At 31.7% G+C, this 16,769-nt stretch overlaps 1 protein-coding gene across 3 annotated transcripts in view; it reads left to right on the forward strand.

Annotated features, from left to right (window-relative positions):
• LOC115887487 (putative uncharacterized protein DDB_G0291812) overlaps window positions 1-16,769 on the forward strand; it is a 43,507-nt gene that overhangs the window by 18,159 nt on the left and 8,579 nt on the right. For 2 of the 3 annotated variants that reach the window (XM_030906938.1, XM_030906941.1), the window contains exons 1-7: window positions 3,788-3,902; window positions 4,124-4,244; window positions 9,298-9,436; window positions 9,492-9,621; window positions 9,677-9,866; window positions 10,010-10,187; window positions 13,277-13,478. In XM_030906938.1, the coding sequence (XP_030762798.1) occupies window positions 4,152-4,244; window positions 9,298-9,436; window positions 9,492-9,621; window positions 9,677-9,866; window positions 10,010-10,187; window positions 13,277-13,478 (932 nt within the window). In that variant the 5' untranslated portion in view covers window positions 3,788-3,902; window positions 4,124-4,151. Of the gene's footprint in view, window positions 1-3,787; window positions 3,903-4,123; window positions 4,245-9,297; window positions 9,437-9,491; window positions 9,622-9,676; window positions 9,867-10,009; window positions 10,188-13,276; window positions 13,479-16,769 lie in introns of those variants that run through there. The other variant, XM_030906939.1, reaches the window with a different exon arrangement.

Here is a 16,769-nt window from a genome sequence, read left to right on the forward strand (position 1 = left end):
TTCAAATATGCTTGAACAATACGGGCATTGTGCAGGGCATCCACCTCAGCAATTTGATTACTTGAAAACGTGGGATTTTGATCCGCGGTAGCACAAACGAACACTTACTTTAACTCCTGTTCTTCATTAATCAACACATTAGGCTTTTTGTGTTTTTGTGGCGACACGCACCCATGTGTTTCAAAATTATTAATAACTCTTGATATAGTAGATAAAGATGGAATTGGCCTGTTTACAAAAGTTTGTGGAAAAATTGTTTGTATATCCCGATAAGACCTATTTTGGAAATACCATTTTACAATTTGAATTTTCTCACGAACTTCATAAACATCCATTATTTTACTTAAAAAATAAATTTTACACGAGAACTGTTGCGAGAATCTACGTATTCGTTTTGGCTATTAAAACACGAATAAATACAAATTCTGAAACATTCTTACTACATATCGACCTATTTTTATTTTATCGCATTTTTTCTCCTGCTTTTTATCGGGCGGACGGGCATACGCTAATTCGTCCGGTTCTGCCTATGTTACTACTACAGTGGTCCGGTCTGTATAGTCCAGCTTACCCAAAAGTCAACCTCACCTTCACGCGGTGCACCCTGTTTACCCAAACAAGGCTCTGACGTCCGAGTATTTATTAGGAGTTATTTTTCCAAAGTAAACCTAAGTACAAAATGTACAGGAAGTTCCAATCAAAAAGATTCAAAAATATAATTTGTGATACTAATACGAGTATAATATTCCATATTGTTGCTAACTAGAATATTAGCGCATTCTAGATTTTATAGCGCCTACTTAATATGCCAAGAAATATTTTTTGTTGTCTGACTTAAGTCAGTTTCGGAAAAACATTTTTTTCTCAAAAAGTATGCGCGTTGGCGTTCTGTTATAAGAGAGAAAAAATGTAGTGAATACTAGAAGGACGAAAAAAGAGTCGTCGGTGGAGCTGGAAAATGTTGTTTTCACCTTTCCCGTACATGTTCTTGTAAAAATCAAATGTTAAAGCGGCCTAGCAAAACATAGACATTCCAAATCTCAATCAAATCGGTCTATCGATTTTTAAAGTATCTTTTTTTTTAAGTTTCTACTGATAAGCGAGATAACTCTTGCTCTATACAAGATATATCTATAGTGCCGATTTTTTTTGTATTTGATTGAAAAAGATCTATTTTTAAAAACATTTAATAACGATAATTTTAAATAAATAAAGTACATAAAAAATACGCGTTAAATATAATATTTTTGTATTAGGTGGGGGTTTGGTTTTAACGCGTTTTTTTATTTTACCGCGCAAAACCTTTCATCAACAATGAAAAGTTATAGAAAACATACAGGGTTGTTCACCACATACGACACGGAATATTGTAGCTAAACGATTAGGTTTTTACAAATTGTAAGTTTTGGGTTCGTTGAAGGACTATTAGAGCTACAATTTAAAAATATTTTTACAAGATACAGAGTGTCCCAAATAAATAAAAAATATCAAAGTTGTATTTTTTAAATGGAACACCCTGTATATTATTACATTTTTAGTTTCTACGATTAAAATAAAGGTAAATTTGATTAAGGTCTATTACACTTAAACCTTACCGTTTTTGAAATATTTTCAATTTTTAGAAATTTGTATAAATTTTAAGGCTTCATTTCTCCGAGGGTATCAAAGTTTTTAATACTAAATATTTAGTGAAGTTTATTTATTGATCAGTTATTGTGTTGCAATAATAAATATTTTACTACTTTATACAGAGTGTCTAAATATTTATTTTAAATAATTATTAGCTTTAAACGGCAATAACTTGTTTAATTTAAATGGAACACTCTGTATATTTTATGAGAATCAGATGCACAATTTAATTGTCTATCAGATTGTATTATACCATTTTTTACCTGTATCTCTTCAAGTTTCCGTAGAAAATGCATTTTCTTGTAATTTAGAACTCATTTATCAATATACCCATGGAATACTGACATTTTAGATTATTTTTAAAGATGTACCTACTTTTTAAAGAGTACAGATACTAATATTGTCGATATAGTTCGTTTATTTCATTAAAAAATAAAAAAAACTGTTTAAATATTTGTTAAAGAGGACCAATTAATATGATTCGAGTATTCAAACTACATTACTTGACTGTTTGCGTTGATTAATAATAATTGCTCCAAATACTAAAAAACTGAATTATGTATGTGTATTAGACAGTGTGGTAAGAAACCAACACCTTAAAAATGATATTTAATTTTTTGACAAATGCTTATTTATAACAGAAACGTTGATTTTCATAACTTATTATTATATAGATTTCTGATTCAAATCCACATTTATTTAGAATAATTTATTAATGAACGCAATTAAGTACGTAATTAATTAGTATTTAGTCGTAAATACTGGTGGTATATTTAATTAATGGTATACTCTTTTATAAAGATTTACATAGTTTTCTTTTTGCATACAAATTGGCTAGTAATATTATCGTTTTACTAAAAACGATAATATTACTAGCCTGTACATTTTGTACATTTGTTGTTTTAAAAACAATCTAAAATGTCAATATTCCATAGGTATATTGATAAATGAGTTCTAAATTACAAGAAAATGCATTTTCTACGGAAACTTGTAGAGATAGGTAAGAAATGGTATAATACAATTTGGATGACAATTAAATTGTGCATCTGATTCTCATAAAAGATACGGGGTGTTCCATTTAAATTAAACAAGTTATTGCCGTTTAAAGCTAGTAATTATTTAAAATAAATTTTTAGACACTCTGTATAAGGTAGTATAATTTTTATTATTGCAACACAATAACTGATCAATAAATAAACTTCAGTAAATATTTAGTATTAAAAACTTTGATACCCTCGGAGAAATGAACCCTTAAAATTTATACTGCAATTTCACAAAATTGAAAATATTTCAAAAACTGTAAGGTTTAAGTGTAATAAATCTTAATCAAATTTACCTTTATTTTAATCGTAGAAACTAAAACTGCAATAATATACAGGGTGTTCTATTTAAAAAAAATACAACTTTGATATTTTTATTTATTTGGGACACTCTGTATCTTGTAAAAATATTTTTAAATTGTAGCTCTAATAGGCCTTCAACGAACCCAAAACTTACAATTTGTAAAAATCTAATCGTTTAGCTACAATACTCCGTGTCGTATGTGGTGAACAACCCTGTATACCGGTACTCAACAAGCACTATGTCTTTTTTGCTATGCAGTTTTATATACTAATTATGATTTTTTTATGAAATCTAGAGTGTTCAATCTTATTTACTTAGTTGAGAAAAAAACACCTGTTTTTTACCCACCGTATAAATACCAAGCAATGAAAGATATTTAAGTTAAATAAGCTTGAAAATACAAAGTCATTTAGAAAACATCAATAATGCACTGTTTCGCAATATTAAAGAAACTTTAGACAGCACTATAAAAATAGTAGTAGTTATATTAAAAAACACTGGGTAGAGCTTATAATATAAAAAATACAATGTAAAAATAAGTGATAAATATTTCTAGCAATAATAAAAATGAATAATTTCAAAATGAACACTGCAATAATTATTGTTGTTTACTTTTTAAAAATAATTTAAAATGTCAATAAACATTAAACCTTTCAATATCTATAAACTTATTATAAAATAGACTAAAAATTTTTGTTTCAACTATCATTTTAAAAACGATAATAAAAAAAACGATTAATGTTTTCTTCAATGTCCAAGCTCATCAGTTTGTTATTGATTTTCCGCGAAGCTCCGTCATGCGTATGAGGTGAAAATCCAGTTGGAAAAGTGCATTTTCCGAAGATTTTCACGACGTATTCGGTAATCTTGGTGAATCATGATGATATTTTAACGTTGTAGTGTTTAAACAAATTGTGACATTCGAAAATGTAGGTTTAGTGATCACTAATCTATTTATAATGTTTTATATGCAACTTTTCAAGCTAATGAATATGAAATGAAAAAAAAATGATCTGTCAGTGCTATGATAAAACAAGAGATTTTTACGTACTTTCTTATATTTTTTAAGTACTTATTTTACATTGATTGGCTGAAAAATGTGTGAAACATTATGTATTATATGTATATTAAAGTTATTTTTGTGTCTTAGATGTGGAGAAGGTCTCTAGAACGTATTCATGGGCCAAACTGAATCTCGTAAGTTCATCAAGAGGAACAAAAAATCTCTAGTGTTTCCAAAAGCATCCCCTGGATTTATGGAAACCTTTCCAGTAAGTTTTATGTCTTTAAAATACTTTTATAACATGAGCTTTAATAATAAACTATATTTATATTTATAATTATATTATAAATAGATAGTTTTAGTTAGATTATAATTCTGTTTGTACTAAAGGTCATGATGACAATGAGGTTTAATAGAATTACAAGTTAATCTGGGATTAAACTGGTAAAATTTAATTATTTAACTATATACAGAGTGTATACACGAAAACTTTACACAAAAGTAATATTACTAGTGATTCGTATACCTTTATGGTACCTAGGGTATAGAACCAATATAGCTTCTGTCTGGCTTTCCACTTATTATACAGGGTGGTCCGAATTGTATTCCGGAAACTTCAGCAGCACATCAGCAGCAGATAAAAATAAGTAAAAAAATTCGTATAAATGTATGTCCTAAAATGCTTTGTTTCAGAGATACAGGGTGTAGAAGTTACATCTTTATTCTTTATTTCGATTTTAAAATTGGTGTCTAGAAGTTTTTTGACATGAGAAATTTGATTTTGATGTCAATATGATTCCTACTTGTAGAGGGCGCCACCTACATGTGTTTTAACTGGTTTGAAGAGTAATAACTTTTCGTCCGTACCTGTATAAAACTATGGAGTAAAATAATATACATTTCCATGAATTTTTACGTAAAAAATGTATCTTGGTAAAAATCGCTACGAGCAACCGTTCTCAAGATATTTTGAATGAAAATAGTCAATACATGTCATTATTGACAAAAAATAAACACGTTGGGTAGATAGTTACTTAACTGAAATAATAAATTTGGGAAAATGTTTATTTTTTTAAATTAATCATAAACTTCTCTGCGAAAAAATGATGATAAAACAGTTTTTGTTGAACTTTTGGCAGAAAAACTTTTCAAATTTATGATTTCAGTAACATCTATTTAGTCGACATGTTTAATTAATGTCAATTATGATGGGTATTGATAATTTCGATTCCAAATATCTCGAGTACCATTACTCCTAGCGATTTTTATCAAGAGACATTTTTCACGTAAAAAGCTTCGTAAATGTATATTTTTTTACTCAGTAGTTTTATACAGGTACGGACGAAACGTTATTACTCTTGAAACCAGTTAAAAAATATGTTAGTGGCGTCCTCTACAAGTAGGAGTCATATTGACATCAAAATCAAATTTCTCATATCAAAAAACTCCCAGGCACAATCCAAATATTAACGTTACTTCATAAATTATTTGGAAAAAATCGAAATAAAAATGAAACTTCTACACCCTGTATTCCCAAAACTAAGCATTTTAGGACATACATTTATACGAACTTTTTTACTTATTTTTATCTGCAGAATATTCTGCCGAAGTTTCCGGAATACAGTTCGGATCACCTATCATCTCTCATTCTTTCTACGTGTTCCCTCCATTTGTTTTTATATATTTTAAATTTTTCTTTTAACGGTTGTATTTGTAGTTCGTTTCTTATTGTGTCATTTCTTATTTGATCTTCTCTACTTATTCCTTTTATTTTTTGTAAGAATGTCATCTTCGTTGTCATGAGTCTTTGTAACTTTTCTTTCATATAATGCTATCGATACCACTAATGTATTATACAGGGTGGGCCACTGAAAACTTACAATGGCTATAATTTTAAACCAAAAAAGATATAAAAAAAATACCGTTCCTATAATATCGAGGGGGAATACATATGACGTATTTTTTGAACCACCCCGACCTAGCCCTTAGGAGGCACCCCTACTCACTTGAAAATCTTAAATGGCAACACCCCACTTGTGGCGTCTTTTTGGAAAGCTCATGAAAAATGGTAAATGATGATCATTTAGCATTTTTCATTTTAGGGTGAAATTGAAAAACTACCCTTACACGAACAATTAGGTGGACATTAATGAAAAAGGTAATTTTTTCAGCATAAGTTACAAATTGGGACCCAGCTGAATGAAGTATTATTCAAACTACCCCAACCCACCCCTAGGTGGCACCTCCTCACTTCTAATCTCAAGATAGCGATACCCCACTTGTGACACTTCTTTGAAAAGCTAATTGCTAAAGAAGAAATTGCTAAAAGATGGTCATACAGACTTCAACTTAATTACTGGTTAGTGACAAAAAATGTAGGTGTGACAATTTGAAATAAACTTAAAATGATAATTTATTTTAATAATTGCTCAAAATGACAGCCGTTTTGTTCCATACAAAAATACAAACGATTTTCAAATTCTTCTCTCACTTTTTGGAAAGTCTCTCTCGGAATATTTCGACATGCTTCAGTTCTCCTCGTTTTGTCTTGTAGACTATGGATTTAGTGTAACCCCACAAGGAAAAGTGTAAAGGAGTGAGATCAGGTGACCTTGGCGGCCACTCGATTAGACCCCTTCTGCCAATCCATTGCCTTGGATAATATTTATCCAACCACCGCCTTGTGACAATAGAATAATGCGAAGGGGGCTCCATCTTGCTGAAAGTGTATGAGTTCTTCATTAACAGTTATAATACATTTCTTTGTACCAGCTTTTTTTTCTCACAATGGTTCATGGATACGAAAATAATTCATTCTCTTGATTTTGACACGTTTTGACATTTTTGTTTTATTTTTAGGCTCTATTTTTTTTCGTTCTTTTTTATGACAGTCGTTCAGCATTATTTATACGGTCTCCAAAGAGGTGTCACAAGTGGGGTATCCCTATCTTGAGGTTAGAAGTGAGGGGGTGGCACCTAGGGGTGGGTTGGGGTAGTTTGAAAATAACTCATTTAGCTGGGTCCCAATTTGTAACTTATGCTGAAAAAATCACTTTCCTCATTAATGTCTACCTAATTTTTAGTGTAAGGGGTAGTTTTTCAATTTCACCCTAAAAACTTTATGATCATCGTTTAGCATTTTTCATGGGCTTTCCAAAAAGGCGCCACAAGTGGGGTGTTGCCATTTAAGATTTTCAAGTGAGTAGTGGTGCCGCCTTAGGGCTAGGTCGGGGTGGTTAAAAAAATACGTCATATGTATTCCCGCTCGATATTATAGAAACGGTATTTTTTATTTTTTTTGGTTTAAAAATTATAGCCATTGTAAGTTTTCAGTGGCCCACCCTGTATAGTCCTACCTGAGTTTCTAGCCGTGCTTTGTTTTTAAAAGTTTTTGCTATTCTTCGACAAACTGATGCCATTATCACATGATGGTCTGCAAATAGTAGTATATTCAGAAAATATTGTAAGTCTATTTGGATACCTCCTGGGATATCATGTATATCCTGGTAAATTATCATATCATATCTTTCCATTCTCATATAACTTTGTAAAACCTATAACTCATCATACATGGGGATTTTTCTGTTGTAGGGAGAACAGGGTATTACTCATCCTTCTCTGACAACAGATGTTCTTCTTCCGAGGGTATACACCCTTATGGTAAGGGTTTGACTCCGTGCACTTCACAGTCGAGGACCCTGACTCCGGCTGAGGTACCCTTGAGTTGGAGGCTGGAGCATCTGTCTCCATTTTATCCACCTCTTTAACTTGGTCTCTCCTTAGATCTGATACCGCGATATCGTCCTGAATCTATAATAGAGGATATATCTGTGATAACAGCTCTTTAATACATGCATTCAAGGGGAATCCTTTCTTTTATCATTATTTTCCATATCTTGTCTCTATTTACATAATCGACGGCTTTTTCTAGGTCTTTAAAAGGTAAGTGGGTTTCTTGGTTAAATTCTCATGTTTCTCGTCTTGTTTGTTAATTTCTCGTCGCGTCGTCTAAAGCAAGGTGTTCACCCAGTGTGGAGTTGGGTGAAGACAGCAATTTTCTATTGGTTACCAGTTTAAGTGGTTATCATATCGTAAAACATTTTTTACTTGGATTACTGAAGATATTGTAGTTTGATTTTAAAACGGGCATCTTTAAATTTAAGCAGTTCCTTTTATACAGGATGTTTCAAAAAACTTGTGCCATCTCTCGTGGGGGGATTCCTCACGTAAAACTAAGACTTATTTTTTATATCAACATAGGTCTGATTCTGCTTTATTTTGTAGCTACAGGGTTAATAATAATCTTTCGATTTATTATAGTTTTCTTCCAAGTACTGCTAGTGATTCGAACGAAATTTTGGGGGTAAAAGTTACTGTAAGTGCTACATATTTTAATGCTATAAAAGTGTCTATGTTGATATGAAAAATAAATCTTATTTTTACGTGAGGAATCTCTTCATGAGAGATGGCACATGTTTTTTGAAACACCCTGTATATGAAATAATCGAGATATAGAGCATCATCTTCAGGTTGATGCATCAATGAGCTTGTCTTAGAATTCGATATAATATTGTCAAGGGCCATTTCAGAGTAACCATTCTGAAGCAAATCAATTTTAAAATATTATATTAGATCCAGTAGTTCTCAAAATTTTAGCAAAAAATATTTTTTTTTTGGAAATTTTCAAAGTAAAATAACTCCCTTATTTTGGACTTATTTGAAAAACGATAAAGAGAAAATATGTTTCTTTTATCGAGATCTACCACTCCTTAAAATATTTGCACTTATTTCTGGGACACCCTGTATATCACTGTAATCACAAAACTTCCATCTATTGTAACGGAATTTCAATTATGTCTTTATTTTCGAGAAAATTTAGTCCAAACATAAGGTATATTTTGTTGATGTTTGACCATCAAAATCTTAAAAATGAAGAAGTTATCTAAAAATGTGCCACAATACGGATATAGTTTAATCCTTTATCTTTAATTTCTTTCTTCATTTGTGTAAAAATACCTAGCCAGTTTTACATAAAACGTTAAATGCAAAACGCTTATTTTGCTACTTTTTCGGACTGGTGAAATGGACTCTAAAAACATACACCGACTACCGACTTTGCAGTTATAGTTTAACTAAAATTAAATTTTCTTTTTTACCAAAAAAGTCAAGACATACTCTAAATAATTAATAAAACAAAATAACAGTTATATTGTAATTTAAAAAGAGGAAAGTATAACTCCTTTGAAAATAAAAAATAACATATTCCTTTAATATCACTATGTTTTTATAAATATACTTCATAGAGCACCTCTTTGTTTTAGAAGAATAATTCTGAAGGAGAGACTAACGGGAAGAACAAAGATGGCACTGTACCGAAGAAAGCAACTCAAACCAAAGGCGTGGCTATGTCTTTCGGTTTTCGCAAGAGACCAGTAAGTGGACCTGCATCAATATCAACTGGTAACCCACAATAAAAATTCAATATTAATTTACAATAAATGAGACTTTCCTTTAGATATAAAAAAGCAAGAAGAAAAGCACGTGTTACCCAAAAGAACTATTATTAAAAAAGAACCCGTTATAGAGCGAGAAGAAGTTTCCTCAGTTACCCCTAAACAAAATGATATTAAAGTTGATGCAAAGAGGTATAAACCAAATTTATTTGCTTATGTTTCTAAATACTTAAATATCTCTGAATAGGTTTGGTTTTCGTGGAAATAAACCTCAGAACCAAGTTAGATTCGATATTACTACCAAGGATGAAAGTGGTTCATCCTATCAACCAACTCGTACCTCCATAGAACAGACTGCAAGTTTATCCAAAGCTCGAAATGTAAATAGAATCGAATTTTTGTATGGAACTGCGAAGACAAACACACAACCACAACAGGTAAGATATTGTTTCTGTTTTTATACTGTGATCTGCTATCGCAGCCCTATTGTGCTTCATAGTGTTGTTAATTATTAGTCTTCAGGCAGAGCTGCAACAAAGTCTTAAGTCAAATAATGTCAGTAAAGATATTTTTCTTACAGTTAGGAAAATATACATTGCAAAGCACAGAGTTGCCACAGCTTGAGCCAGTCAGAGTGATAGAGAGCAAAATTGAGAAAACAATAATTAATACTAGAAGAAAGAGCGCAAACAACAAACAGCAACAGGAGAGGAGTTTGAATAGTGACAATTTGCTTACAAATACAACTACATTTTCAAGTAATTTATTGTACATTCAGATGCAAAAAAACGCAACGGCGAAAGTTTTCGTCAAATTTAAAGTGTTATATTTTTGTTATTTTTAGCCCTATTTTTATGATTTTTTAGCAAGCTGTATCTAATTATATCAACTTTAATTCGTATACTCAGCTTTTTATAAACTTTAGTATTTGGAATATTATACAGGGTTAATCGAGGGGTTGTTTTTTATCCTAACTTTAAAACACCCTGTGCAATAATTTCGCGTGTCAATTTTCCTAAATTATAATTTTACGATTACAGTTGAGGGTTGGAACCTTTGATGTTACACAGCAAAATAAAAACACTAAATCACCACAATACACCAAAACACTTTTACTTTTACACTGGACGGGCGTTTCGCTAACCATGTTGGCATCATCAGCAGATGATTATAAACTGAGTTTATAATCATCTGCTGATGATTACGGTCAACGGAACTGAATCTTTATCGTAAGTTTAGTACTAAGATTAGGTTATTAGGAGCAGATATTTGGTTTCTTAAATCATGCAAAGCCAATTCAGACAGTTTATAATCATCTGCTGATGATGCTAACATGCTTAGCGAAACGCGCGTCCAGTGTAAAGTAAAAGTGTTTTGGTGTATTGTGGTGATTTAGTGTTTTTATTTTGCTATAATTTTACGGTCAGAACCATGTCTCCTGAGCATTTTGTTTTTTGTTTCATATCAGTACATGCTTTGGTTATTTTTTAAGAGCGAAATGAACTTGCCACCAACAATTTGTAACTTTTTTCAATTATAATTTCTTTTTGAAGTTATTTTTCAATATGACAAGATTATTGTGAACTATACACTACTATGAACTGACCATCATGTCGAAGTTTGGGAAATATTTGGTAAAAGGGTTAGAGGTCGCGAAGCGTTACCATCTGCATTAAATAATGAACTTCACTTGGTCCTTAAAGAATAATAGGAAAATATAAAGCAATATGATATACAGGGTGGCCCATCGAAAACGTTCCGCAAGGCATAACGGCCAGGGTATTTTTTTTTCAGAAAATCCAAAAACACGTCAATTTTGTTTGTGAGGGGGACAACTTTTGCCCCAAAAATGTTTAAGTTTATTTAAACATTTATCAGACTGAATGATAAGGATAAATTCCTTCGACCAATTTGCTGTTTTTTCTTTCTATTATTTCTACGCTATTTTTTCACTTACCACAAGGTTGAACGATCAGGTGCGGTAGTTGCTAGATAGCTGTTCTGTGACTTGTGCGTTGAAGTTCTTCTCAATATCGTTAAACTTTTTAACAATTATGGTGTACTCACTTACAGCAGAAAAAGTAGATATAATCGAACTTTATTTTAAAAATAATGGTTAATGAATGTAGCAATCGGTTTGCGCAGATATTCAATGAATGCTATCCTGACAAACACCTTTATGGCAAAATTGTTCGCGATTTAGTAGCAAAATTTCACGAAACTGGTTCCGTTATGAATAAAAAGAGGCAGAGGGAAATCCTGTAGTAAATGAAGCTATGGAGGTATTCGTATTGGGCCAAGTTGCCATAGGTAGTACGCTGAGTACAAGAAAATTAGCCAATGAGACCGCGACCGGCGTGAATCGTACAAGTGTCCAAACGATACTAAAAAAAACACAAGTTCCACCCATACAAAATTCAGTTGGTACAAGGACTCAACGAAGACGATTTTGATCGTCGCGGGCTGGTATTTTTGGAAATTCTATTGTGGGTCAGTTTAACGATATTGAGACCGCACCTGATCGTTCAACCTTGTGGCAACAAACAGCAAATTGGTCGAAGGAATTTATCATTATCATTTACTCTGATAAATGTTTAAATAAACTTTTCAAATTTCAATCCTTCATATTTTCTCAATGACTCGACCGATTTTCAAAAACGAAGCGGGGAAATATAGAGAATAGAAAGCTATTTTCATTGCGGCGCCACTTGACCCCCCTTCCCATTTAAAAAAACTTGGGGGATGACACCCCCGCTTAGAGGGTTGAAGATTTTGCAATCATTTTTGGGGCAAAAGTTGTCCCCCTCACAAACAAAATTGACGTGTTTTTGGATTTTTTGAAAAAAAAATATCCTGGCCGTTTTGTCTTGCGGAACGTTTTCGATGGTCCACCCTGTATGCAGCCTCAATGACAGTATGAACGGACGTATACAGGCAGTTATAGCAGCCAAGGGAGGCAATACAAAGAATTAGGGTATTTTTTACAATTTTTGTTTTTTGTTTGTATACTTGAGTATTACAGATTTTTTCTTTAATATCGTTAGTTCTGTTATCGTTATTAATATTTATTAAAATCCGGAGTGTATCGTTAGTTTTTAACGTTTTTTTTTATTCATATCCAATGCAATTAATACGACATTTTCGCAGTCATAGTTTTACTACACAATAGTCACCAAAACCATCCCGTCATATTAAAACATTACATCAAGAAGTACTGATAATTAAAAAATTGCAAATTAATCGTGATGAGTTCATTTCGCTCTTAAAAATTAACCAAAGCATGTATTGAGATGAATTAAAAAACAAAGAGCTCAGGAGACATGGTTCTGACCGTAAAATTATAATTTAGGAAAATTCACACCCAAAATTATTGCACAGGGTGTTTTAAAGTTAGGGTAAAAAAACAACCCCTCGATTAACCCTGTATAATATGCCAAATACTAAAGTTTTTAAAAAAACTGAATACGCGAATTAAAGTTCATATAATTATATGCAGCTTGCTAAAAAATTCATGAAAATAGGACTAAAAATAACAAAACTATAACACTTTAAATTTGACCAAAAATTTCTCCGTTGCGTTTTTTTTGCATCTGAGTGTATTATGCATTGTTAATTTATTATAAAGCAAAAAATATCTATACATAATTAAGAATTAGTTACTTAGAGAATAGGTAAAGTACGAGTCAGCCAAGAAAAAGCCACAAGCGTCATCCCAGCAATAATCTCCTTCTATTTTCGATCAGTCATGGATGCGCCAATACATGAGAGACAGACTAGACGACTATGGGATGACGCTTGTGACTTTTTCTTAGCAGATTCGTATTTTACAAGTTTTATTAATTTTTAGCTAAGAATAACAATGAGATTAATTACAAGAAATACGATGAGTTACCTATAAATAGAAGTTATGCCTCCCATGTTGGTCGTCGAATGGAAGAACGTTTCAATAATAATACACAATTCGAAGAAAAGGAGAAAACAACTACAAAAGTCTCTAATAACTATAATAAAGCGCATGAAAGGCCAACAACATGGAGAAATGAAGCAAGGTGAGTTAGTGTGATAAGAAAAAAAATTATTAGTTTTAAGTAATATTAAAATAAAAATAGGATTTTCATATACGATATATCCAAGTGAATTGTTCATAACCAAAAGCATTTTATATAGTTCTCAGAAATGTTTGAGTTTTTGCAAAAAAACAACTTTGCATCCAACTAAGATAATAATAGATGCTGGTTGTAAATACTGAGGGTTGTGAATAAAAGACTCTTCAATATATTTTTAAAGTAGATAGCTAATAACGTTAAATAACAATAACTGAACTCTGTTATTATTATTTTTTTATTATGATTTATTAGCAATCAGAATAATTGCAAGGAATGGGCTAATTTGATGACTTCAGAGGTCTTCTCCAGCGAAAAATCCTCCTTAATATTCTTTCAAATCAGATGGCTATTGTCTTTTAAGTCTTCTTCTAGGTACTGGTTCAAGTAGAGGTTGAAGTAAGGTATTGTTGTGATCATGTGGTCTATTGAAATGCTTTTTGCTCCAAGTTTGGATGACTTCTTTGACGTACGGAATTTTTAAGTCTTCATGTAGAGTAGGTATGATTGGAGACATACCATGGTGCGTCAGTTATCATCCGTAGAATTTTAGATTGGTTCCTTTGTATTATGGCTATATTTGATTTATTATACTAGCACATCCCCAGAGTTCTGCTCCATATGTCCAAATAGGTATTATTATGGTTTTGTATAAAAGAAGTTTATGCTCTAGCGATAGTTTAGATCTTCTTCCTATTAACCAATTTAAGTCTTTTATTTTTAAATCTATTTGCTTTCGTTTCTTTACTATGTGTTCTTTCCAGGTAAGCTTAGTATCCAAGTGCATGCCTAAGTACTTGGTAGAGGAAGACTGCGGAATTAGTGTGTTGTTTAAATATACTGGAGGGCACTGGTCTCTATTCAAAGTAAAAGTTACTTGGGTCGATTTTGATGAATTAATTTTTATTTTCCAATCACATAATCATGTCTCTATTACATTTAGATGTCTTTGTAATATCAAGGAAGCTGTTTCCGTTTTTTTGTTGACAGCCATAATTACTGTGTCATCTGCAAAAGTAGCCGTTGTTGTTTCATTGTTTGTGAGAAAGTCTGCTGTAAAAAGGAGATAGAGTAGTTGCCCTAGGACACTACCTTGTAGAACACCTGCATTTATGCTATAATTTTCAGATACATCGTCACCTATTCTGACTCTAAACACTCTACCATTTAGGTAGGATTTCAATATCAAAAAGTAGGACATGGGAAGATTATTTTTAATTTTGTAAAGTAGTCCCGTATGCCATACTTTGTCGAAAGCCTGACTAACATTAAGAAACACTGATGTGCAATACCTTTTGTCCTCAAGAGTTTGAGTTATATTGCTGGTAATCCGATGTATCTGCTGAATAGTAGAATGTCTTTCTCGAAACCCAAACTGGTGATGTGGTATCCAGTTTTCGGTTTTTGGATCTGAATTGATTCTACGAAGTATCAGTCTTTCAAGCATTTTGGAAACTAATGGTAGTAAGCTAATATGGCGATATGAGGAAACTCTGTTTAAATCTTTACCGTGTTTTGGTTTGGTTTGGTTGTAATAGAATAGATATGAGGAAACTCTGTTTAAATCTTTACCGTGTTTTGGGATCATTATAATTTCGGTTGTTTTCAGCGATCTCGGCCAGTAGTTTAATCTTATGATAGCAACCAAACCAACTCTGTTATTATAACATCTTAATTTTAAGCCAATAAATATCAGAAACTTTTTAAATAGCAGGTTTCTGTTCTCAAACAGTGAAAATATAAACAAACAAGTACCTATATTTTAATAAACACTTTTTCCTATCTGTAATTTCCTATTTATTTATGGATTATTCATAAATAAATAAATATGACAATAATGACAGATTTCTACCTACAATCTGTTAACAATAATAATAAATAGCAAAAGAAAGTCAAAATATAAAATCAGTATATCAATATCACAACGTTACATATAAGAAAAACTTGTTAAGTTGTCAGCGTACTCTTATATTATGGAATTACCAAAACTGTTGCGAGACTATCTCACTATTCATATCTGTTATTTTTGAAAGAACTGTTGAGAGTATGGTAGAATTATGGCGCAGCTATGTCGATATCACAACCCAAGTCATCGCTGTTAGTTCTTTATTATTTTCAGACCTGTTTACAGAAACTGTTGTCGAGCTTAGTAAAATTTTATAGCGCGTTAATGTCGACTTCACATCGCTAGCTATAACTGCCAGCGCTGTTATTTTCATAACTATTGGTTTTTGGAAACCACAAACCTTGAGAACTGTTATTTATAAATAACACTAGCGTATACCAGCGACTTCGTTCGCGTCGAATTAATCGTTTGTAATGGTGATGATAAAGCAAAGCAACAATTGCCATTAACATACAAACTGGATAAAATTTTCTCACATTTATGTCAGCGTGGTAAAAAACAATATGACGATATTATTATATAACTTGGTACTATTTGAGGGGTAGTTTCATCTCGTTGGAATTTGACTTTCGAAAAATCCGTTTGCCAAAAATAAGCTTTTTACGTCAAGCAGTTTAAGCAGAACCGTGGTTAAGAAATTACCCAACTTTTTGGAACACCCTGTATGGTTTAAAAAAAATCAAAATATGTAAAAAAAAACATATAAATTATGCTTGTCCAAGCGTTTTCCCGAAAGACTAACCGTTTTTTAAATAACAAATATTGTAATATTTGAGGGGCGTTTTCACCCTCTTGGAATTTGAGATTCGAGAAACCCCTCCTTATCGAACCTCTACACCCCACAATCAATCCGTTTGCCAAAAATCAGCTTTAAACGTCAAGCAGTTTAAGCAGAATCGTGATTACTCAATGGTCAGATTTTATGAAACACCCTGTATAAATTTATAAAAAATCTTAAAATATGTAAAACAACAAAATAAAATATACGTGTTTAAAAGTTTTTCCGAAAAACTCACCGGTTTTTAAATAAAAAATATTTTAATATTTCAGGGATAATTTCACCCCCTTAGAATTCGAGTTTCGAAAAATCCCTTCTTATCGAACCTCTACACCCTAAAGTCAACCTGTTTTCCAAAAATCAGCATTTACGTCAAGCGCTTTAAGCAGGATCGTGATTAATCAATGACCAGATTCGAAACACCCTGTATACATTTTTAAAAAAACTTAAAATATGTAAAAAAAAAATATACGTGTTTAAGCGTTTTTACGGAAACTTGACCGTTTTTTAAATAAAAAATATTGTAATATTTGAGGGGTGGTTTCACCCTCTT

The sequence above is a fragment of the Sitophilus oryzae genome, unplaced genomic scaffold (assembly GCF_002938485.1).
Source record: "Sitophilus oryzae breed Bouriz unplaced genomic scaffold, Soryzae_2.0 scaffold_576_pilon_pilon, whole genome shotgun sequence".
NCBI lineage: Eukaryota > Metazoa > Arthropoda > Insecta > Coleoptera > Curculionidae > Sitophilus > Sitophilus oryzae.